At 56.0% G+C, this 23250-nt stretch overlaps 3 protein-coding genes across 12 annotated transcripts; 1 reads left to right on the top strand and 2 right to left on the bottom strand.

The window, feature by feature from the left end:
- The first annotated feature begins 1705 nt into the window (after nucleotides 1-1705).
- On the top strand, nucleotides 1706-11082 carry Ano8 (anoctamin 8). Of its 7 annotated transcripts, XM_039094997.2 has the most exons (19): nucleotides 1707-1981; nucleotides 2623-2733; nucleotides 2852-2984; nucleotides 3155-3293; nucleotides 3363-3459; nucleotides 4170-4286; nucleotides 4367-4494; nucleotides 4603-4764; nucleotides 5071-5223; nucleotides 5321-5447; nucleotides 5543-5598; nucleotides 5704-5778; nucleotides 5979-6110; nucleotides 6528-7325; nucleotides 8089-8280; nucleotides 8373-8504; nucleotides 8602-8712; nucleotides 10173-10695; nucleotides 10776-11082. In XM_039094997.2, the coding sequence occupies exons 1-19, from the start codon at nucleotides 1876-1878 to the stop codon at nucleotides 10907-10909; spliced, it is 3426 nt and encodes a 1141-aa protein (XP_038950925.1). In that variant the 5' UTR covers nucleotides 1707-1875; the 3' UTR covers nucleotides 10910-11082. The 7 variants fall into 7 exon arrangements, with proteins under 7 accessions (XP_038950930.1, XP_038950927.1, XP_038950926.1 ...); XM_039095002.2 differs by lacking the exons at nucleotides 2623-2733; nucleotides 2852-2984 and adding an exon at nucleotides 2734-2818 and having other exon boundaries at nucleotides 1706-1981; XM_039094999.2 differs by lacking the exon at nucleotides 4170-4286 and having other exon boundaries at nucleotides 1706-1981.
- Dda1 (DET1 and DDB1 associated 1) lies at nucleotides 10997-18631 on the bottom strand. Of its 4 annotated transcripts, none has more exons than NM_001134790.1 (5): nucleotides 18478-18588; nucleotides 15296-15376; nucleotides 15167-15218; nucleotides 13354-13415; nucleotides 10997-12570 (listed from the first exon to the last, which is right to left on the bottom strand). In NM_001134790.1, the coding sequence occupies exons 1-5, from the start codon at nucleotides 18478-18480 to the stop codon at nucleotides 12460-12462; spliced, it is 309 nt and encodes a 102-aa protein (NP_001128262.1). In that variant the 5' UTR covers nucleotides 18481-18588; the 3' UTR covers nucleotides 10997-12459. The 4 variants fall into 4 exon arrangements, with proteins under 4 accessions (NP_001128262.1, XP_017455735.1, XP_063131810.1 ...); XM_017600246.1 differs by having other exon boundaries at nucleotides 10999-12570; nucleotides 15296-15372; nucleotides 18478-18625; XM_063275740.1 differs by having other exon boundaries at nucleotides 10999-12570; nucleotides 15296-15372; nucleotides 16878-18509.
- Nucleotides 18632-21728: 3097 nt separating this feature from the next.
- Nucleotides 21729-22464, bottom strand: Mrpl34 (mitochondrial ribosomal protein L34). The gene is made up of 2 exons (NM_001006965.1): nucleotides 22375-22464; nucleotides 21729-22210 (listed from the first exon to the last, which is right to left on the bottom strand). Exons 1-2 carry the CDS (start codon nucleotides 22437-22439, stop codon nucleotides 22000-22002), a joined length of 276 nt encoding a protein of 91 aa, NP_001006966.1. The 5' UTR covers nucleotides 22440-22464; the 3' UTR covers nucleotides 21729-21999.
- Nucleotides 22465-23250: the final 786 nt, after the last annotated feature.

The following is a 23250-nucleotide window of genomic DNA, read 5'->3' as shown; positions in this document are numbered from 1 at the left end:
CTCCAGCCCTGGCTTCCCCGCCCTCTCCGGGGTCTCAGTTGCCCGCGGGTCTGATGTGTGCTCCGGGATAGGCACCCGGGGCTTCGAGTTACCTTCGGGTTAACTCGGGGCAGCCCTAAATTGCGGGGTGAGGGAGTAGGCTCGAATTCCACGTTCGGGGCAGGCGGGGCTTCACGAGCGCCCTCGCACTGCCAGTTCTCTGGTTCTGGACTTGTGCGGGCGGGCGCTCTTTAGTTCAAGCTGCTGAGCACAGGATAGTAGCAAAGCCCTCAAGTCCCCATCTGCCCTACTTTCAATCTGTGAAACAGGGACAGTGACGTTGTCCATCTCCCGTGGTTCTATCTTAACACGTTTACAGTAAGTGCCTATTACCTACTGGGCAACGAGAAACAAACTGGTCTCCTGACTAGCCTGGGCTCTCAGGACTTCGGGGCGGGCCACTCCAAGTGGGAGAATTTGGGAGATCAGAGCTATGGATCGTGGTGCTTGACTACCTGACTACCTGAGATCAATCTCCTGGACCCACGTGGTGGAAGGAACCAGTTTTCGCGGATGTCCATCCTCTGACTTCACACACTCATCAAACTACTTCTATCCCAACAAACAAAATGTTCTTTAAAAGTCGGGTATCAGACAAAATAGGCGGGCTAGAGCCTGAGGCGTAGCTTCGTTCTAGAGCAGCTGGACTTTTGACAGCCTCCCTTCTCACCCAGGATCACCCAGAACATATAAGTTTCAGACAAGCAACATTTCTTTCTGTGTAGTAGTCAGAACATACAAAACAGTTGAAATCTGAAATGTACTTAATTCAGTGGACTTATTTTTTGAGGTCTATTTTTTATTTTTATTTAACTCTGTGTAAGTTCTGGTGTCTGGCGTATTCAGCGTCTCCTGGAGCTGGAGTTACAAGCAAGTGTAGGTGCAGGAACCCCGGTCCTCGAGACGAGTCACAAGTGCTCCTAACCGCGGGATCATCTCTCTAGTTCTGTCCACCTTTTCTTGACACGGTGTCTTGGAAGCCCGGGGTGACCATGGACTTGCTGTGTGGCCTCTGACGATGGCTTTGAAATCCAGATCTTTCTGCCTCCTGAGTGCAGGGCTGGGAGCTCTGTGCCAGGCCAACGATCTATCGAATGTGTCACACCAGCCGGTGCCCTCTGCCCGGACTGTTTTATCCCATTTATCTGTGTGTGCGAGGCCAGCATCGGAGAACAACTTGCAGCAGCACTTTTTTATGCAGTGAGCGGCTCAGGATTGTGTTTATTTGATAAAAGTGGCACCTGCATCCTTATCCCTTTATGGGGGCTGAATTGTAAAGGTAATAAGGGTTGTGTGGGAGCAGAGGGCAGGAAGATGTCTACCTGAACTGTATGTGCAAAGGCCCTGGGGGGCAGGCAGGTCCTGCTCTAATTACTTGCACTCCAGTTGGGGTACTTGAGGTATTGTTCTTGGGAATGTCACCCAGCCAGGTCCTCCCTCTCACACCCAGCTCAGTTTCTACCCCTTGTGAACTCAGTACTTTGTAGATGGGTAAACAGAGGCTGAAGGGCTGGGCCGAACAAGTACTGGAGATCCAAGTGGGCGGGCGATAAGGAAGCGCAGAAAAAAACACGGGCGGGGACGAGAACCAGAGACGAGGCGGGCGAGTGGGACTGAGTGACTGAGAGTGACGCGCTGAGGCTGGGAAGAAGAATCGAGGTTTGGCTCGGGCGGGGACGACAAGCAAGTGGAGCACAGGGACGGCCGGCTGCGCGGGCGGGCGAGAGAGGCCTTTGTCTTCTCCAGCGCGCTCGGTGGTGCCACTCCGGTCCCCATGAGCCCGCGGCCCCCCGGCGCCCGGGCGTCCCGCAGCCCCTAACCTGCCTTATCCTCGCCATGGCCGAGGCGGCTTCGGGCGCCGGGGACGCGACCCTGGAGGGGGAGCGGGGCAAGAGGCCCCCACCCGAGGGCGAACCTGCGGCGCCTGCGTCTGGAGTCCTGGGTATGTTTGCTGCGGGTGACACCGGGACAGGTGAACGGGGTGCGCCAGGGGGCTGCAGGGGACGCCGATCGGGGTCACACACCCTAGCGTGTGGCCGGGAGGCTGCTCCTCGTGGTGCTGCGTCTGCAGCGCGGCGCGGGGTTGGGTCAGTGCGTCTGCACTGGGGGTCCCTGGTGCAGAAACGTGGACACGCCCCTCTGACGGCCCCAGCCTGTTCCATGTGAGTCTCGCCACCTGGAGAGTCCCAGCACAGGGACACAGGGCAATAGGGTCCTGGGTTCAAATCCCATATTGGCTGGGTGACCTTGAGTCCGTGGATACGTCGCTGGGCCTCAGTTTGGTGACCTGTGAAATGGGAGGAAGGACTGCACTCTGTGGCTGCTTAAAGACCGCTCTGTCATACCAAGAAGTACTCAAGGCTGCTTGTGGGCATCCCATCAATTCTGGTTCGGGAGGCGGAGTTGGGCCTCAACCATGACTAAAATTCTTAAGGCAGAATCTAGGGGGAAGGGCCTGGCTGGTGCAGGAGAAAGAAGAGCAAGCCGAGGCTGTAAGTGCCCAGCCCTCGAGAGCTCTAATGAGGGCCGAGTCAGTCCCTGAAAGGGCCTGATCTCAGCCCAGCCTGCCACGCTGCCCCATAGATAAACTATTTGGGAAGAGGCTCCTGCAGGCTGGCCGCTACCTGGTATCCCACAAGGCATGGATGAAGACAGTGCCCACCGAGGACTGCGACGTGCTCATGACCTTCCCAGGTATCCACACCTGCCTGTTGTGGGCCCGGATGCAGCCTTTACCGCCTCGGTGGAAATGTGGAGGCCCTTGTGGGCACCTCTCGAGGCAAGACCCATTGGCCCCTATGCCCCTCGGCAGACACCACTGATGACCACACGCTGCTGTGGCTGCTGAATCACATCCGGGTGGGCATTCCCGAGCTGATCGTGCAAGTTCGCCACCACCGCCACACGCGTGCCTATGCCTTCTTTGTCACCGCCACATACGAGAGGCGAGTCCCCTGCCTCTGCCTCCCTCTGGCCCTGTCACTTGGCTCTTTGCTCCTCTGAAGGCCAACTGTGCTAACATTTGCCCTAAGATGTGGCTCTCGTATAGTTCTTAGCTTGGGAATGGTGAGCAAGGGTACCACGGTGAGCCCACTATGCCCTGTCCTGTCCGCAGCCTGCTCCGTGGGGCCGACGAGCTGGGTCTGCGCAAGGCCGTGAAGGCCGAGTTTGGAGGGGGCACTCGCAGCTTCTCCTGCGAAGAGGACTTCATCTACGAGAATGTGGAGAATGAGCTACGCTTTTTCACATCGCAGGTGACCGCGCTGCGCCCATGTCTCTGCGCCTACGGCCCTCGTACCTAGCTCACACCCTTCTCCCCACAGGAGCGGCAGAGCATCATTCGCTTCTGGTTGCAGAACCTACGAGCCAAGCAGGGGGAGGCTCTGCACAACGTGCGCTTCTTGGAGGACCAGCCAATCAGTGAGCAGGGCGAGCCTTCCATCCAATCACTTGGCAGAGAACTGGGCGTGTCTGTTAGAAAATGGGTACAAAGGGGCGGGCATATTGGCAACCCATCAAAGGCTAGGAAAAATTTGAGCACTCAAAGAACCCAGAGAGTGTAGCCTCTTTCTGGCACCTAGTGCAAGCATGGATGAGGTGGTATGGGCTAGGCTTTTATATAGGTCTCCGAGAAGGTGTGGGCAGGACCATGGACAGCACCCATGGACCAGGTGGTGAGGCCTACTAGGAAAACCAGGCAGGTCTCACCAGTTCACTTTCTGTACCAACCTGTGTCATTCATTCCTTAGAAATTTAGATCCAGAAAAGTAGGGGGCTGTTAAACTCTAAAATACACTTGGTAGGTACGGTGGGAACATGCCTGTCATCTCCCGACTCCAACTCATTAGTTCAAGACCAGCCTGGGCTACATAGACTCCCAACCATCCCTGTCCATCTCAAATTCATCTCCAGAGTGTATGGGTTATCACACCCAGCTTATGCCATACTGGGAATAGAACCCCGGGTCTTCGAGCTTGCTAAGCAAAGCACTCTACCAACCAGGCCACATCCCTAGCTTTGATGGGCTTAAGAGAAGGCAGAGAAGTTATGACTTTGGTTCCAGCCAAGGTTTGTTGCTAACTCTGATCAGATAGTGCAGGGGCAGGGATCACTCACTCCTCCTCCTGCAGTTCCGGAGCTGGCTGCACGAGGCATCATACAGCAGGTGTTTCCAGTTCACGAGCAGCGTATTCTGAATCGTCTCATGAAGTCCTGGGTGCAGGCCGTGTGTGAAAACCAGCCTTTAGGTGTGGCTCTGTGACTGAGGAGTGGGTTGGGGTTCCAGGAGACACTTAGAGGTGACCCAGACTCCCTTTTCTCCTGGCAGATGATATCTGTGACTATTTTGGGGTGAAGATTGCTATGTATTTTGCCTGGCTGGGCTTCTACACATCAGCAATGGTTTACCCTGCTGTCTTTGGCTCTGTTCTGTATACATTCACTGAAGCTGATCAGGTACTGGGAAGTGCCGGGCCAGGACTGGGGATGGCCTAGAAAGTCTTCCTCCAAAAGCTGGTGAGTCGACTTGGTGTCGATGACTTGGCTTTCTTCTGCTACCTACAGACAAGCCGGGATGTTTCCTGTGTGGTCTTTGCTCTCTTCAACGTGATCTGGTCAACACTGTTCTTGGAGGAGTGGAAACGGAGGGGGGCAGAGCTAGCCTACAAGTGGGGTACACTAGACTCACCTGGGGAGGCTGTGGAGGAGCCACGTCCCCAGTTCAGGGTCAGTCTGGGGCAGAGGCTTGAGGTTGAGGTTTTCAACAAGGCTGTAAAGGAGAAATGCCGTGTTGGGGAAGAGCATTTGTGTGTGGGGGGGGGGCGGGGGAGGGGACTCTAGGTCTAGTTAGGTAACAGTCAGAGAAGTTTGTGGGCCAGGGAGGCTTGCGACAGGATGGGAGGAAGTTGGGAAGAAGGGTGCATTGAGAAGTGTCTCTTGCCAGAGAAAAGATGTAGCTGAGGGAAACTGGGCTCCTATGATCAGGAAGTGGGTGTGGTCCCTGGTCTCACTGCCTTTTCTGCTGGCTGCTAGGGCATCCGGCGCATCAGCCCCATCACCCGTGCTGAGGAGTTCTACTACCCGCCCTGGAAGCGACTGCTCTTTCAACTGCTTGTCAGCCTGCCTCTGTGCCTGGCCTGTCTCGTCTGTGTCTTTGTCCTGATGCTTGGCTGCTTCCAGCTGCAGGTAACGCCTCATCCCTACTCTGCCCTAGCCCCTGCCCATCAAGCACCAGGTCCAGCTTCAACCTGCTGATTCCCCTACCTTGCCCCGTCCCTTTCAGGAGCTAGTCTTGAGCGTGAAGGGTCTGCCCCGCCTAGTTCGCTTCTTGCCTAAGGTCATACTAGCCCTGCTGGTCAGCGTGAGTGCTGAGGGCTACAAGAAGTTAGCTGTGTGGCTAAATGACATGGGTAGGTACTAGCAGGGGAGGCCCTCACCGTCCCGATGATCCCCATAACCCTTCGTAGGGGTAGGGTGGTCTCTCACTCACCTCCTCGGCCCCTAGAGAATTACCGGCTAGAGAGCACCTACGAGAGGCACCTTATCATCAAAGTCGTCTTGGTGAGTGAACACACATGTGCAAAGAGGCTAGGAGGGCGGGAGGGAGAGAAGGCTGGGGGATCGTAAGGCAGGGCTGCAGGATGACCCCAGCTGCCTGCCTCCCAGTTCCAGTTTGTCAACTCGTACTTGAGTCTGTTCTACATCGGCTTCTACCTCAAAGACATGGACCGCCTGAAAGAGGTGAGGGCCCATGCACGGCCCCAGGGGCAGCACCCTGGTCCCTTGGGAATGGACCCATGTAAGGGGTCCAGGGCTCTCCAGCCCCTCCCTCCCGTCCTCCATCCTTCTCTCCTTTTTGTCGTCTGTGCGTGTGTCCTTTCTCTGCCTGTCGTTCCCCTCTCCCATCTGTCTGTCCACCTGTTTGGTCGGTCCCTCCACAGCTCCTGCTACTCCTGTCCCTGACCCAGAGCCTCGAGCGGCAGTTGCGGGCGGCGCTGGTCCCGCTCGCGGCCCTGCGGTTCCGCCTGCTCCTCCTGTCCCTCCGGGGTCTCCTGCTCGTGGCCCGGGCCAAAGTACGGGCAGGTGGCGAGCCTTCCCACAGTGTGGGCAGTGTGGCTGTGCTGAGGGTGGGACATGGCAAGCATAGGGCGCATGCGCAAAAGGGGTCCTGATACAGGCTGAGTAAGACCTACTGAGGTGCCCAGGGAACTAGGCAATGCCTGGGCAGCGGAGGGGGGGGGGGAGAAAATGCTCTGCTAATCCTGGCCTGTCTGCAGATTGTTGTGTGGTAGTGGCATTGGGGCTGAGCTGCGGCCTCACATCCAGGGTTACTGTTGAGGGACTGCAGGAGCACCGGGAAGAGAGAGAGAGAGAGAGAGAGAGAGAGAGAGAGAGAGAGAGAGAGAGAGAGAGAGAGAGAGAGAGAGAGTGTTTTGTGACCCTCCCGCGCCCAGCCCCGTCCGTCCCACGCGGCCTTTTTCCGCCCACAGATGCTGGCCACCCTGCTCATCACCCGGCAGCTGCTGCAGAATGTGCGTGAGGTGCTGCAGCCGCACCTGTACCGCAGGTTGGGCAGCGGGGAGCTGGGCCTGCGCACCATCCTGGAGCTGGCCCGGGCCCTGCTAGGCTTGCTCAACCCCTTGCGCCCGGACCCCCGACGGCACTTGGAGGCCCAGGCTGATGAGGGCGGAGCGGGGAGCCGCAGGTGCCTGGGCGGTGGCTGCGGGGCGCCCGAGGAGGAGGAGGAGGTGGCTGTGGAGAGGAGGCCAGCAGGGGAAGGTGGGGAGGTTCCAGAAGGGCCTCGGGGTGGCAAGGAAGAGGACGAGGAGGAGGACGACGACGACGAGGATGAGGACGAGGAATATGAGGGCGAGGAAGGAAGCCTCCTGGATTGCGGGCTGCGCCTCAAGAAGGTCAGCTTTGCTGAGCGGGGCGCAGGGCGGCGCAGGCCAGGCCCAAGCCCCGACGGCCTCCTGGAGGAGGGGAGTCCCACCATGGTGGAGAAGGGGCTGGAGCCTGGTGTGTTTACGCTGGCCGAAGAAGACGATGAGCCGGAGGCGCCTCCAAGCAGCCCCGGGCCAGAACCCCAGACCGTCTTGCTTCGTCGGGCGGGTGGCGAGGGCCGCGACCAAGGATCTGATGGAGACCGAGATCCGGAGACTGGCTCTGGCGATGCGGCCGGGAGACAGAAGAGACATAACAGGTCCTCGTGGATCGACCCGCCAGAGGAGGAGCATTCACCGCAGCTCACACAGGCAGAGCTGGAGAGCTGCATGAAGAAGTATGAGGTGAGAGAGGCGGAGCCCACGCCACCATGGCGACTGGAGGTGGAGGCAGGAAGGCAGTCTGGACAACCCCAACTCCAAAGAGAATCAAATAGGATTCGATAGTTTAACTGCTACGTGCTCGTGGCTCAGTTGGTAGAGTGTTTGTCTAGCATGCGGGAAACCCTGGCTTCCATTCCCAGCACCGCATAAACCAGGCATGGGGGAGCACGGCTGTCTTCCCAGCACTAAGAAGTGGAGGCAGAAAGAAAAGGTCAAGGTCATCCTCTGTGATATAGTACATTCTGGGCAAGCCTGGGCTACAGAAAACCCTGCCTTAAAAAATAAATAGGGGGGTTGGGGATTTAGCTCAGTGGTAGAGAGCTTGCCTAGCAAGGGCCAGGCCCTGGGTTCGGTCCTTAGCTCCAGGAAAGAAAAACAAAAAACAAATGACAACAACAACAACAACAAAGGGCAGTAGTAGTGTACACCTTCAGTTCCTCACTCAGGAGGCAGAGGCAGAGAACCTCTTATTGGTTCGAAGCCAGCCTAGTTCTACAGAGTGAGTTCCAGGACAGCCAGGGCTACACAGAGAGACCGTGTCTCAAAACCAAAAATAAATCATACTGGAGTAGTTCCTACCCAGCAGGTAAGAGAGCTCCAGATCGGAAAATTGGATGTCAGATCCCTACACCCACATCAGCTGCTCACAAAAGCCTGTAACTCAAGCTCCAGGGGATCTAATATCCCAGTGCCAAGCCTGACAGGAGCCCCTGTCCATCCTCAGGACACGTTCCAGGACTACCAGGAGATGTTCGTGCAGTTTGGCTATGTGGTCCTCTTCTCCTCTGCCTTCCCACTGGCCGCCCTGTGCGCCCTTGTCAACAACTTGATTGAGATCCGAAGTGATGCCTTCAAGCTCTGCACTGGCCTACAGCGGCCCTTTGGCCAGCGTGTGGAGAGCATTGGCCAGTGGCAGGTGGGCCAGTCAGGGAGACCTAGAGGGGATGGCACCTTGGGGATGGTGGTCCCTCGCTGGGCCTGTCCCTGACCCTCCTTCCTTCCCTGCAGAAGGTCATGGAGGCGATGGGCGTGCTGGCCATCGTGGTGAATTGCTACCTCATTGGCCAGTGTGGCCAGCTGCAGCGCCTGTTCCCCTGGCTGAGCCCAGAGGCGGCCATTGTGTCTGTAGTGGTGCTAGAGGTGGGGCTGGGAGCCTGAGGGCGGGGCTTTGTGGGTGGGGTAGGGTGGGGAGGCTTGCTTGCCTGAGCCTGCAGCCCCTGCTGTCTGTCCCCCACAGCACTTGGCTCTTCTAGTCAAGTACCTCATCCACGCAGCCATCCCTGACATCCCTGGCTGGGTGGCTGAGGAGATGGCCAAATTGGAGTACCAGCGACGGGAAGCCTTCAAGGTATGAGGCTGGGGTCAGGTTGACGTGGTTTCAGGAGGGAATAAAGTCAAGACTAAAGTCTTAGTGAAAGCCCTCAGGATGCAGAGCGGGCCGCACCCCCACCCCCAGGTACTGCACTTAAGGATTCTACCAACTGGGATGGAAAGTACTCAGAAAGCTCACGGCATACATAGGGTGCGCTGGTGCATAGCTGTCATTCCAGCACCTCGAAGGTGGGGGTGGGGGCAGGAGGATCAGTTCAAGCCCATCCTCAATTACATGGAGTTGGGGTGGGGGGGTTCAAGGCCAGCTTAGACTAAATGCTGTGCTCTCAACAAACAAACAAACAACAACAAAACAAAGGCAAATTTGCATCTGTACTGACTATGTACAGGTCTACTGCGTTTTCCTTCTATGTGTAGAGAAGGTGCTATGGTTCTACATAGCTCATCTCTGCCTCCAATTTGGAATGCCTGCCTCAGACTCTGGGGACAGGCATGTACCATTGCACCTATTTTTTGTTTCGTTTTTTCCTTTTTAAAGTTCGTTTTGGTGTTAGTGGTCTTATTGTTCAGTCCAAGTTTGGGACTGCTACCCATGAGCGGACCTTCATTCTCAGTTATCTGGGACCACAGATGTGGAACCCGGTGCCTCCTCAGAGCAGCTGAGGCATTTCCAGAGACGCATCCCTTTCTTGTTTATATTTATTTCATCTAATTGTACTTTATGTTACGAGTCTTTTGCCTGCATGTGTGCATGTGCACCATGTTTATGCAGTGCCTTTGGAGACCACTAGAGGGCGTCGGATCCCCTGGAACCGAAGTTACACATGGCTGTGAGCGGCCATGTGGGCGCTGGCGGCGAAAACAGGCTCCTGTGCAAGAGCAGCCGGTGCTCTTAACCACTGAGCCGTCTCTCCAGTCCCCAGGAGAGTGTGAGCGTATAGAAAGCAGGATGCCACTGTAGAAGGGACCAGAGCATCCATACTTGTGGGTCCCGGACCCAACTCCTGTGGATACTAAGGGATGATTGTAGCTTGCGCTCACCACAGTGGGTGTTGATTCTTGATGGCACAAGCTCTCAAGAATATTCATTCTTCAGTTTGCCAGTCCGCCTCTTCCAAACACCTCTGCAAACCGCATGTAACTTAATTTATATTGATGGGCCCTGAGTGGTGGCTCATGCCTGTGATCCCAGCACTGGGGAGGGTGAGGCTGGAAGATTCTGAATTTGGGCTAGACAGTGAAACCCTTCTCAAAAACACACAGAGCAAGGGAAAAGGAGGAAAGCGATTCTCCTGAAAAAGCCCCAGCAGGTCTACAGTCTCCCCCATCCCCTGCTCTCTGAACAGCCGGAACCGAGTTTCCTTATCTTCAGTTCCTCAGGCACCCGTAAGGGTCAGGTCAGGGGTTAGGGGCCGGGGTAGGTCTTGTCGCAGTTGGCGCTCAGCCAGCATCTCCCCCCTCCCGCCCCTCACGCAGCGGCACGAACGGCAGGCGCAGCAGCGCTTTCAGCAGCAGCAGCGGCGACGGCGCGAGGAGGAAGAGCGGCAGCGGCACGCGGAGCAGCAGGCGCGGCGGGAGCGCGACACGGGAGGCCGCGAGGAGGCGCGCGCGGAGGCCCCGGGCCCCGACCCCGCGGCGGAGCGCGGCGCGGCCAAGGCCAAGGGCAGCGAGCGTCCCCGACGGCCCGGAGCGCTGCTGCCGCCCGGCCCCGTGCTGCGGCTGAAGCAGATCATCCCGCTGCAGACCCGGCCGCCCGCGCCCACCGGGTGCGCGCCCCCGCCGCGCTCGCCCGCGGACACGCGCCTGCCCGCCTTCCTTAGCCTGCGCTTCCTCAAAGCGCCCGAGCGCGGCCCGTCCCCGCCGCGGCCCGGGAAGCTGTTCGCGTTCGCGGCGCGCGAGCCCGCAGCCAACGGGGCCCTCGGGGGCGGCGCGCGCTCTCACAGGAGCGCCGGGGACGAGCCCGCGGCCGCCGAGCTGGAGCCGCGGCCGGAGGACGCAGGTCACAGGCCTTAACTGGGGCGCGCGTTGCGAGGGCAGTGGGCGCCGTGGGGCCCCGCGAACCGCGCTCTCCCTCCGCAGGGCCCGCCTCGCCTCCCGCCGGCTGCTGGCGTTGGGACGCGCCCTGGGGCTGCGGCGACAACCCGCCCCGCGTCCCCGCGGACGCCCCCGCGCGCCCCGCGCAGCCCGCCTGCTGGCCCACAGCCCGCCACTAGCCCCGCTGCGCCCCTGCCGTTCCTTCGACCAGGATGGGGGCCACGAGCGGACCCCCCAACCCCCACAGTACAGAAAAGTACACAGGATGGGTGGTTATTTATTTGTTTTTAATTTATTTTGTCATATTTTTGTAAAACGGCAGAAATGCAATAAAAAGTCTATTTCAACAGTGCTCGAGGTCAGAGCAGTGAAAGAGCCTTGCTAGATTCGTGGCTGGAGGCTAAGCACCCCAGTTCTTCCAGAATGAGGCCTCTAGGAGGTCCTCGGAGCCTTTCTGGTCTGGGAACAGACACACATGGCACCCAACACCTCAGCCAGATGTAACATGAGTATAGCGCACTCATAGGGGTCCCGGAACAGAGGCTGCATGGGGAGTAGCCTGCTGAGCCTCGAGTCTGGTCATAGGCCAGCCTGCAGGGACCTGGGTGGTCCAGGTGACACTCCCAAGAGTGCACAGTGGTAGCACAGCAAGGCAATCATGGGAAGGCATTTGGAATTTGGACCAAGACCTGAGAGTAGCAGAAACTTCAGCATGTGTCTGAAAGGAGAGGCCTCCGGAGGCAGGGTACAAGGAGAAGCCCCAGCCCCATAAGGTCACCCTGGAGTTAATAGGGCATGGCCGCAGTTGTCAAGTCACCATATGAGGCTGAGATGCTACCAGGGATAGGTCAGTAGGGCCACAGCCAAGTAATGGCCCCTAGGAAACAGACAACTTAGCCTTCACAAGCAGAGTACAGTCTGTGTGGGGTCCCCAGAACTTCATACCTGCAGTGTGTACCATGTCACGGCTGAGGGTGCACAGCCACTCTACCATTCCAGGTAGTTCCCCCAAACCTCATGATAGTGTGGCCACCTCAGCCCTGCAATGTTCCCAAGTGGCCAGCTGGATACCAGCCAGTGCCGGAGGCTGGTGGGCCTTGCATATGATGCCCAGTGGTGGGTGGCTGTTGATCTGCCCTGTGGTACTGTCCTGGGCTTAGTCTCCCAGGGAACCCTACCCCAAGGACCCTGGGCAGGGGTTGGTTCCTGCAGGTCCCAGCAGCTCCAGCCGAAGTCTGTGGAGCAAAGACGCTGTGTGGAGTAGGAAAGGTCCTTTTATTGGGGTGGACGTGGAGCACGGGCTAGTCCATGATAAATGATGAAAGAGAAAGATCCAGAGGGGCCAGCTCTTTCCTGCCCTGGCGAGGGCTCAGAGTGAGGCCTGGGCACGGGAGGGACCCGGGTGCCGGGCCTGTGGGTGGGAAGGAGCGAGAAGGCCGCTCGGTGTGTTGGGGGGCCAGCCCTCCCTGGGCTCTGGCCCCCGACGAGGTCTTGCTGCAGGTGGGGGACACCACTGTGCTTTAAAAAGCATCTACCGACACCTCGCGGCTGGGCCTGATGTCCCTTTAACCAATGCTTGACACGAGTTACAGCATAAATAAACTCAAGGAAAATAAATACATGGGTCCTATGAGGTTGGAGGGCGTGGACTGGATGTAGGAGGCGGACTGCGCTTACACACGTGGGTGGGAGCGGACACAGCTGACAGACGATGGGTGATGCACAGGACCTAGGTGTCCTCGGGCATGTCGGGGCTGTCAGTCCGGGCCACCTTACGGGGTGGCGCTGAGCTCTCGCCCTCCGCCTCCACCTGCTCTTGGTCTCTCTTCTTGGCGGCGTTCTGGAGGTGGGGGAAGGGAAGAGAGTCACAAGGGTGAGGACAGCACCAGGGCAGCCAATGGCTTGGGTCTTTCCCCACCTTTTTGAGACAAAGCACTGGTGTCTGGAAACTTATAGAGTAGGCTAGCCTCAAACACAGAGAGTCTCCTGTTTGCCTCTGGAGTGCTGGGATTAAAGTTGGGAATCACCACACCCACCCTATCTCAAAGGCCTAGAGGGAGCCATCAGCCAGCCACCTGGGAGCATCCTGCAGGGTACTCAGGCAAGCTGGGTGGATGTATTTTTACAATATCTAAAATTGGCTGTGGTGGCATAGGCCTGTAGACCACCACTTGGGAGTCAAGAGGCAGGAGGATCACTCTAAGTATGAGGACATCCTGGGCTCAGTGAGACCTGTGTCAAAACAACAACAACAACAACAAAACAAAACAAACAAAACAAAAAAAAAACCCCAAACCACCAAAAACAACAACAACAAACACACAATCAAAAATAAAAGCCCAAAACCCCCAACTGCATGGTGTTGTACCTCAGGCTGACCCTAAACACTCTCTTGGCTTCCTGAATACTGGGGTGATAGGCATGTAGCACGTGGGCTGGAGTTTTTGGTCAGCTGGGCACTGGCTGTGTAGTGCAGAATGCTCCAGATTCATCCTGTCTCTTAAGTACCAGGACCCCAATAGCGTACCCACTGAAATACTTTTTAGTCCTGGAACCTGAAGAACTCCTACTCAACCCTCACGGCTCCCACTCCAATATCCCCAGTCCCCGGCAGGAACCTTGCCTTTTTGTCCCATTGCTGGTGCAGGTACCGCAGGAGGATGTTCGTCTTTTCTGTCACGATGACTGAGAAGCAAAGAGAGAGGGTGAGACTCTGACCTCCACCTGGCCTCCTGGCCTGCCTTGACAGAAACTGGGCTCAAATTCAGCACCTCTATCTTAGAAGTCGGAAGACTGGCATTCTCTCCTGAGTACACAGCTCCAATTCTGCCCCACCCTTAGGCTCTGAGGCCCGGACCTTCCTCAGCCTGTCTGAGCATGGTTTCAGTGCCAAGAATGGAGCCCGGGTTCCAGGACACAGGCCAGCACTGGGTTTGAGGTGGCCTCCCATGTGCTTCTGTATTATTCCTAGGGCCCATCCGAGGCGGTGAGACAGCAGGGAAGAAATGCAAGGCAACAGTGAGGTTTGGGTACTGGGGACAGAACCCACGGCCTCACCCACGACAAGGAACTATGCTACGCATGAGCCTTGCCCTCTTTCCAGAACAGATTCATTTTGTTTTTAAGAATTTACTTTGAGGGCTGGAGAGATGGCTCAGTGGTTAAGAGCACTGACCTCTCTTCCAGAGGTCCTGAGTTCAATTCCCAGCAACCACATGGTGGCTCACAACCATCTGTAAAGAGATCTGATGCCCTCTTCTGGTATATCTGAAGACAGCTACAGTGTACTTATATATAATAAATGAATAAATAAATCTTTAAAAATAAATAAATAAATCTTTAAAAAAATTTACTTTGATCATTTTATATTTGTCTGGTGTGTGTGTGTGTGTGTGTGGTGTGCATGTGTCCCAGGAGGCCACAAGAGGGCACTGGATCCTCTGGAGCTGGAGAGAGACACAGGTGTTTGTGAGGCACAGTGAGATGCTGGGGTCTGGACAAGGGTCTCCTGCAGCAGCAGCAGCAAGCGCTAACCCTGAGCACATGGATGGCCTTGCTGTGCTAGGTGGGCGTACACACTGGCAGGAGGATACCTGGAGGAGTTGTTTTTCTCCTCTACTAGGTGGGTTCTGGGGACTGAATCAGGTTTTTAAGATGGTGGTGGGCACCTATACCTGCTGAGTCATCTCCTGAACCTCAGACTGTGAGGTTTATTATTTTGAGACTGGGTATCACTATGTAGCCCTGGCTGTCCTGGAGCTTGCTCTGTAGACCAGGCCGGCCTCAAACTCACATAACTCCACCAGCCTCTGCCTCCTGAGTGCTGGGCTTAGATGTATGCGCCACCACACCTGGCTTCCAGACTCTTTACCAGTTAAACCACCAGGCCCTTTTCACCTACACACAGGGCCTGGACAGCACTGCCCACAGGCTCTGTAGAGAGTCACGGCCCTTCCCACTTCCACACCTACAGTCCTTGGCTTGTAGTTTGTGAGCATCTACGTGGCCTTGGCCAGAGATCAACCTTGGGTGCTGGCCTGGCCCTGGCCTTGTTGAGCCCTCATTCTCTGCTGCAGGAGGCTGGCTGACCCTAGACTGCCTGGTGGGGACAGATTCCCACCACAGACCTCAGTCAAGGCTCCTGGCTCTCACACAGCTCCAGGAATCTAAACTCACATTTCAACCTCTGGTCCTGCTGCCTCAGCACCCAGAGCTGGGATAGCAGGTGGGCTCACCTCGCCCGTTTCATGTGCTGCTGTGCTAGGGTAGCCCCGGCTTATAATCCTGATATGCAGATAGCAGGAGAGGGCAAGGCAGTCCAGGCTGAGGAGAGCCAGTGTCTGCTGCCTTAGGTACAGTGGGCTGTCTCCAGGATCACCCCTTACCCTCCATGGGCCCTTTCTAGTTGTGTGGAGGCGAAGCCCTCCAGTACTCACTCTGCTCTGACGGGTATTCTCGGGTCGGCAGGTATACTGAGGGACGGCGGTTCTGTGGACGGGGAGCGGTGGGTTAGCTGGCAAGCCTCATCCTCAGGGCAGTGACGCCACCCCCAGCCCCACACTCACCGAGGCCTTGCACACGGAGTCCGCGTGGAATCTGCTGAAGTTGCTCTTGTTGTAGACGGGCAAGCCTTTCAGAAAGTCTGCCTGGAAACAGGGTGGGTGTGAGGCTGCCAATGCAGACCAGGGCACACCCATCTGGTGCTGTGTATGGGGGAAGGTGTATGGTGGCACTGTGTGTGTGTGTGTGTGTGTGTGTGTGTGTGGTGTGTGTGTGGTGTGTATATGTGTACACGCACGCACGCTTCTCCCTTTCACCAGGTGGATCTGTCATGAGGTATAGCTGTACACACTTTACCTGTGCGCGCACTCCCGCGCGCTCGCGCTCTCTCTCTCTCTGAAGCTATTAGCTGTTTAAAGTTAAACTTCCTCTAGGCACAGCAGTGCCTGCCTGTCATCCCAACACTCATGAGATTAAGACAGGGCAATTACCAAACCTTCCTGGGCTACAGAGACCCTGTCTCAAAACAACCGTGCGTGCGTGCGTGCGTGCGTGCGTGTATGTGTAATGAGAGGCTACTTCAGAAGATGGGCATGGTGCACACATGCTATTCCAGCTCGGCTGGGTTAGGAACAGAGACTGGAGGGTCTGTCAGTTTGAGGGCTGCTAGGCCATGGTCACAACCTCTTGTCTCAAAAGCGTGGACTAAAGTTGCAGGTGCGTATGAATGGATAGGCAGCCCTGCTTCTGGGGAATCCCCAAGCCTGGCCTGGGAAGGGGTGTCCCACTTCATACACACAGAAGGTTGCTGTGGCAAGGGCTCTATAACTGTCATCAGTCCGATTCACTTGGGCCAGGATGTTTACTCACTCACCAAATGTCACTCAGTCTAGAGGGGCAGCACAAGAGCCGCACAAATCTGTGGGTCTGTGGCTTCTAGTATGCCCTACCCTGGGAGGTGTCACTGTGTGCTGTCATGTGCCTGCCAGGGAGCAATGGCATGTGCACAGGCCCCATTACTACTTCCCTGGGACATTCCTCAGGCCCAGGCCTGGGGCCTTCTGGTAATGCAGAGGTGCTGCGCCAATGGCCGCCACTCTGCTGGCCTGGAATGTGGCTAGGCAGCCTCAGTGTCTCTGTCCTCAGCCTCTTGACCTGCTGACCTGGCGCCAGCTCATTGTCCCAGGAGCACTACTGACCACCCCAGGGTGCAGGTTCCAATGTTCCCTCCCCACACCCCCAGGCCAGATAAGGGCTACAGACCTGACCATGGGGGTGGGGCTCCAGAACCAAGGTGCCTGGGGCCATTAGCCCAGAGGGTGCTACGTGTGGCCTGGTGGCAGAGGCCAGGCTAGTCTGGGGTCCAGGCTAGTCTGGAGCAGCCATGCAGAAAAGACCCTGTCCTACTTATGACCCCCACGGCTGTCATGGCTCCTAGGACCTGGGAGGTGGAAGCAACAAGATTGGGGGGAGGAGGGGAGTGCAAGGCTAGCCTTGGCTCCACAGGGAGACTCTGTCTCAAAACAACTAAGCGATCTTGACTGCTCCCCACCTGTGCTGGCCACTCTGATCTCTCTAGTTTGTCACATAGCGAGCCACTACTCTGTCAGGGACACACCCTCCAACCTTCCCACTCTATCAAGCCACTTGCCTGAGCTGTGTCCAAGGTAGACCCCACGAGGCCAGCATACTTATGCCTCCCTAAGGCATCAGACTGGGACTGGGCAGACTTCACAGAAGACCCCAACTCCACATTAAATACGCGGCTGCTGCTCAGGTGAGCTGGGGCTGGGTTTGACCACTCTGCTAGGCTGAATCTCCTGTTCATGGCCACTCACAGTCACCTCTAAGTACAGTTCAGAGAGGCAGCCAAGGCAGTCAAGGCAAAAACCGGGGACAGAGATCCCTCTGGTCAAGGCCTGAGTATGTATCTGCCTGTGTTTCTAGAGGAAGTCTGAACCTCCCACTGTGAGCTAATAAGGCCTCAAGCCATAGACGCCAACTCCCTCAAGAGCCACTGGGGTCAAGGTAGGCCGGGCTCCAACAGCCAAATGCCACCGGCAGAGAGGTGCAGCTGGTGCAAAGGTGCCATGGCAGAAGGGACTTGGGAGCCAGAGGAAGAGAACACTAGGAAAGGGCTAGGCAGGTGGGGGTGAGGTCACAAAGCAGGGCACTTGCTGCTCCTGAAAGGACTAACCACAGGGAGTCCAAGGATGCTTTCTACGTTTGAAAGCAGACAAAATGATGTCTTTGAAACTTGATTCTGTGTTAACTAGAGAGGGCCAAAGGACTGGGAAGGGAAAAGGTAGGGATGCTGGAACAGGCTTCTAGAAGATGGCAGGAGCAGATTTTTGGTGTGGTGAATGAGGTTGCAGAGGTGAACCAGAGACCTCACGGCCACGACTCTGTCTAGAATCTCTTCTGTGTGGTTCACTACCTACTCTCCAGGGTGTGGGCTGGCCTATGGGGTCTGGATTCATCACTGCCCAACTGTGAGGGGTGGCCACTACCTCAGGTCACAGGTGGGAGCTCCAATCCCAAACAACATGGAGGCCACGACCACAGAGCAGGTTTTTGAGCTCCCAGCTGGTCACAGGGATCACCTTTCGAAGGTTGGGGGAGAGGAGGGAAGAATGTCCCCCAGCTCATCTGTGGGCAGGTACCTGTGTTAGCCTCTGCTGATACCCCATCCTAAGGGGTGGGCACCCTCAGTTTGCAAACAGGGAGAAGAAGGTGTTCTCTCTTTAAGAATAAGTATGAGCTCAAAAGGGAGAGAAAGGGGTAGGGACCTGGGAAACGGGTCTGGCGCGATGTCGCACCTCCTTTAGTGACAAAGCCCTGTATGTTACAGTGACAAACCCCTCCCTACAATGCACCCAGACCCACACCTCAAACGCCCGGAACACGAGGAGTCATGTCGAAGAACAGCTCAGAGAGGGGGGTCTCCAGGGACCCCACCCCACCCCAAGCGATTTCCGGGAGGGGGAGACAAGAGACAGTCGCGACCCGGAAATGAATGAGTTGTCAGGGCCTGGTAGCATACCTAGGGTCAGGGGTCGCAGAGAGAGTCAAGAGTGGGGTCGACGGGCAGCCCACGGAGGGGTCGGGGGAAGGGTCGGAGGTCACAGGTCAACGCGAGGGGCGGGGCCTGGGCTAAGAGAGGGGGGTCGGGCGGGGAGCCTTGAGACAGTGGAGGATCCCGTGCCGCCATGCCGGGCGGTAAGGGAGGCCGCACGGCCGCGCTCACCATCGTCCGCGTCCTCTGCCGCCCGGGCCACCGCCGCCGCCGCCGCCGCCGCAGCCTCCTTCCCAGTCGCCGCCGCACAGCCACTTCCAGCCGCCGCGCAGCTCACGCCGATGGCGACAGCACCGCGCGTCATTGGCCCGCGTGGTGGCCCCGCCCTTCACGGCGGCCGCGCCCGACGCGCTCCCATTGGCCGGCCGGTGCTCGCTCGCGTTACAATTGGTCTCTGCATCTCCGCCTTCGTCGTCGAGTTCGGTTGAAGGATCAAACCCCGCCCGGGATTTGGGAAGTAAGGCCTTGAGATCCGGAAGTGGGCGAGGCCCGCGCGATGCCTCCTGGGAGTTGTATTTCACAGCTCGCCAGCGATGAGGCTGGGCTCTGCTCCTGGAGATGGCTCCACCTTTTCTAAGATGTCCCCGGAAAGGCTCATTTGTAAGGAGTCCATCCAACTCTCAGCCTCCTAGGCTGGTCTTAACCTACAGTTCATTTTTTGAGGTCTCATAGTAAGGCTGACTTTAAACATGCCTCAGCTTCCCAAATTCCTAGGATGACGGAAGTGAGGCTTTTGTTATTTTAGGTAGAGCTAACATGGGCTTATTAAGAAATGTAAGGCTGGGGGTTGGAGATTTAGCTCAGTGGTAGAGCGCTTACCTAGGAAGCGCAAGGCCCTGGGTTCGGTCCCCAGCTCCGGAAAAAAAAAAAAAAAAAAAAAAAAAAGAAATGTAAGGCTGAAGAGACCGCTTAGAGGTTAAGAGCACTTCCAGAGATTCTGAGTTCAGTTCCCAGCTAACCATCTATAATGAGTTTGGTGCCCTCTTCTGGCCTGCAGGCATACATGTAGGTAGAACGCTGTATGAATAAACAAGTCTTTAAATAAATAAATAAATAAATAAATAAATAAATAAATAAATAAATAAATAAATAAATAAGAGGAAAACGGGGGAAGCTGGGGTGGGGAGGCATGCCTTTAATCCCAACACATAGGAGGCAGAGGTGGATGGATCTCAGAATTTGAGGCTAGCCTGGTCTTCAGAGGGAGAGAGAGTTCCAGGACAGCAGCAAATGTTACACAGGGCTATATCTTGTCTCAAAAGAAAAAAAGTTACATACAATTTTAACAATTATGAGCGTGTGTATGTGTGCACGATGGTCTTCATGTAAAGAGGAGAACTTCTTTAGAGTCCTTTCCATCCTATGGGGTCCAGGGATCAAGCTCTGGTCATTAGGGATGGTGATAAGAGCTTTTTATAGCTGAGCCATTTGGCCAGCCTCCTAATTTTATGTTTTGGGGACAGGTCTGTGTAGCCTAGGCTGGACCTGGAATTCACTGAGGATGTAGATCTCAGCCTCCTGAGTGCTGGAGTGACACATATGCACCCAGGGTCTCATTGTGCAGCCGTGGCTGCCCTGGAACTCACTCTGCAGACCAGGCTGGCCTCAGTTTCACAGACCAGCTTGTGGTGTGTAGGCAGGGCTTAACGCTGTGTCTTCCTCCATGGCCTCTACCTTACTTCCTGAACTACTTACTAAATTTTATTGTGTGTGAGTGGTGAATGTGGAGGGCAGAGAACACTACTGAACGCCCACTCTCTCTGCCTTCATGTGGGTCCCAGGATCAACTCAGGTCAGCAGGATTGACCAGCAAGTGCCCTTATATGCTGGGACACTTCACTGGCCCTCATGTGGTTTGTAATAGGAATTCATTAAGTCCAGGCTGCCCTTACCTCGCTATGTAACTAAGGATGATCTTGTTCTGATCTTCCTGCCTCTGAGAACCTGGAATTTCAAGCGTGTATCAGCAGGGATGGAACTTGGGGTCTTTCCAAGCTAGCTAACTGTTCTATCAGAGGTATGGCCTCAGCCCTTTCAGTTATATTTTATGACAGGGTCTCTCACTGAACCTGGAACTGGACTATTTTGGCTAGACTGGATGACTAGCAAGCCCCCAGGATGTGCCTACCACTGATTCCCAAGTGCTGGGGCCACTGACATGTCTGGCCTTTTTTGAGTATGGGGATATAAACTCCGGTCTTCAAGCTTGCACCATAAACAATTCACTCACTGAGCCTCTCTTGGATAATGTTTTATGCCAACTTGATACAAGCTAGAGCCCTTGCAGCAGGGAGCCTCAATTAAGGGCAAGCCTGTGGGACATTGTCTATTCTGTTAAGACAAGGTTTCTCTGTGTAGGTCAGGCTAGCCTCAAATTCTGAGGGCTGGGATTAAAGGTGTATGCCATAGTTGCCTGGATATATGTCTTATTAATCAGTGATTGTAGGGGAGGGCTCAGCCCATTGTGGGCAGTGGCATCCCAGAGATGGTGGTTCCTATAAGAAAGGCTGAGCAAGCTGTAAGGAGCATGCCAGTAAGCGGCTCCCTCCATGGTCTCTGCATAAGCTCCTGCCACAGGTCCTGCGGCTCCCTCCATGGTCTCTGCATAAGCTCCTGCCACAGGTCCTGCCTGACATTCTTCAGAGACGTACTGTGGGCAGAGACAGGAATCCTTTCTTCCACCAGCTGTTTCCGGTAGAATCCAAACTAAGCCACAAGTAAAATGCATAGATGTAAAATGCATGGTCAATCTAAGACAACGCCACACTGAGTGGATGACAATGGTCTTGAACTCCTGACCCTCCTCTCCTACTCAGCACTCTTGTGGGGATGACAGGTGGGCAGTGTCAGATTTTGCTCTAACATCTGCTGTAGTTCTCCAGAGGACCAAGGTTTTAGTCCTACCTCAGGGGTCCAAATTCCAGGTCCCTCTGGCTTTCCCCACCTATGTGGGTAGTTGCCCCTATCCAATCCCTCTGCAATACCAGCCCTTTCTTCCAGGAAGCTTTTCTTGCTGCTTTGTTGTCAGAGGCAAGACAAGAGGGTTTTCTTGCTCAGGGTCCTGTGGTCCCTATGATTCTATTTCAGATCTGACCCCTGTGTGCACAACACCCCAGCTCTAAATCCACATTACCTATCAAGGGGCCCTTCATGACAAGACAGGGACTGCTGACAGAACTCAGCAGGTGAAGGACTCCTTGACCTAAGTTCAGTCCCAGGAATGCACACCTTAAAAGGAGAGGACAGTTAGTTACTAACTGCAGATGGGCCATTGTGCTAAAACAGAAGCTAGCGCTTGTTTGTGAGGGACACATAACCTAGGAGCTAAAGGCCTTGTCCAAGTCCTGGGGTCAAGCAGGGGCCCCAAGATCCCTGACCCCTGACCAGTTTTCCAGAACTGTAGGTTAATAGATACGTAGTGCTCCAAGAAACGTGAATATTTATTAGCAAGTCGGTAATACTTTGGAATGGCTGGAAACGTTGGGGTGGATGAGCCTGTCTTGCAAAGATACCTTCAAATATATTTACAAAAACGGACGAGATATCGCAGGTGCTGGTGGTCGGTGAGCAGAGGAACGGGGATTCGTCTAAAAACCTACGAAAGGACAGGTCCCCACTTTCAACTTGCCCCAACTTCTCGCCCTCGGGCAACTCGACCAGCGTCTGAGTCTATTTACAGCGGCATGGCGCTCCTCAGTGGCTCAGGGACTTGCGGCCCTTCAGCATGCGGCGGAGGATGACCTGCACGCCAGCAGGCGTGCTCAGCCGGCGGACCCAGCCGTGCTTGTGCTTGCGCTTGATGTTGCTCGGCTGATACTCGTTTCCGCGTGTGCGGCCTCGGACCTGCTGCAGGGAGAGGGACCAGGCATCCGGGAGTCCCATCCAGACCCTGGACTGGAGATACCTGTGGGTCCAGAGAAACCGTGAAACCTGAGAATGTACGCTGTATGATTTTCTGAGCCGCCTTTGTAATGGGCAGGGCAACAAAACAGCTTGTATACAAAAGGCGCGACATAAGTATGCGTGGTAGTCTGGAGAACACCCTTGTTCCCAGTCTGGAGCGCTCACCTGCCACTCAACAGGATCACCGACCTGCAGGCCTGGCCCCCAAAGCACCGGGCTAGGAAGGCCATGTCCAGTGGCGGGTCACTGGCCTGGTCGTCCGGGTCGACTTCAGTTCCTACACTCTGGGCTCCTTGACAATGCCTTCTGGGAAATGTAGTTCCACCTATTGCCACGGGGCACTTTGGGAGTTGTAGTTCCACGCCTGCGCTTGACGATAAGCTGGAGACTCTGTCCTCAGTGGCGTGTAGTTCACCAAAATAACCAGGAGGGGGCGAGCGAGTGTAATCTCCTGCCGTGTGTATGACATTCTGTCCCCCCCTGATCTTCTGGGAGTTGTAGTTCTCCGCCTCGGCCACTGGTAGAGGGCGCCCCAGGGTGGTGGGGACGACTCTGGCAGCAGTCCGGGGAATTGGCTGCTGGCCTTTTCAGCCGCCCTCATTGAAGACGGGCAGCTGGCACGCAGCGGGTTGGCAGCTTCTCCGCGCCCTCAGCCAAGACTCCTGGCGCGCAGCCCGGATGTCCTTGAGTCCCAGCTCTTCATAATCTGGAAAATTCGTGCGTTGTGAATTTTCCCTGGCTAGCTTAATTCCTCAGGCTGGCCTGGAGGAATTTCCTTCCCGCGGCTCAGATCTGGACTCCTCCTGTGCTCTCCACTGCTCTAAGATGTCCAGACAGTCGTGCCAGCAGCCACAGGAAGCCGTACACACCAGCATCTCTGAAGTTCATGGTCCTTACCTACCCTCTAAAACGGCCAGTTGTGCCTACAAATCATTGAGGCGAAGAGTTGAGTACTTACTGTGTGTAGAAGGAATGGCGGCAAGTGTCTGAACTGCAAGTTGAGCCCACAAGCGAACAGCAGGCCAGGGTGGGAGGGTCAGC

This window comes from Rattus norvegicus, chromosome 16, assembly GCF_036323735.1.
Source record: "Rattus norvegicus strain BN/NHsdMcwi chromosome 16, GRCr8, whole genome shotgun sequence".
Lineage (NCBI taxonomy): Eukaryota > Metazoa > Chordata > Mammalia > Rodentia > Muridae > Rattus > Rattus norvegicus.
This window is presented reverse-complemented; position numbering and strand designations above follow the sequence as displayed.

Bases quoted from the DNA above. Each gene is read 5' to 3' on its own strand.
- Mrpl34 (NM_001006965.1), bottom strand. From the start codon at position 22,439: ATGGCCTTCCTAGCCCGGTGCTTTGGGGGCCAGGCCTGCAGGTCGGTG. The intron at 22,211-22,374 runs GTGAGCGCTCCA...CTGGACCCACAG, and splicing joins GTGATCCTGTTGAGTGGCAG to GTATCTCCAGTCCAGGGTCT.
- Ano8 (XM_039094997.2), top strand. From the start codon at position 1,876: ATGGCCGAGGCGGCTTCGGGCGCCGGGGACGCGACCCTGGAGGGGGAG. The intron at 4,495-4,602 runs GTACTGGGAAGT...TGCTACCTACAG, and splicing joins CATTCACTGAAGCTGATCAG to ACAAGCCGGGATGTTTCCTG. The intron at 7,326-8,088 runs GTGAGAGAGGCG...GTCCATCCTCAG, and splicing joins GCTGCATGAAGAAGTATGAG to GACACGTTCCAGGACTACCA.
- Dda1 (XM_063275740.1), bottom strand. From the start codon at position 17,058: ATGAACAGGAGATTCAGCCTAGCAGAGTGGTCAAACCCAGCCCCAGCT. The intron at 15,373-16,877 runs GTGGCTTGATAG...GTTTCCAGGCAG, and splicing joins CTTGGACACAGCTCAGGCAA to ACTTTCTGAAAGGCTTGCCC. The intron at 15,219-15,295 runs GTGAGTGTGGGG...CCCCGTCCACAG, and splicing joins ACTCCGTGTGCAAGGCCTCG to AACCGCCGTCCCTCAGTATA.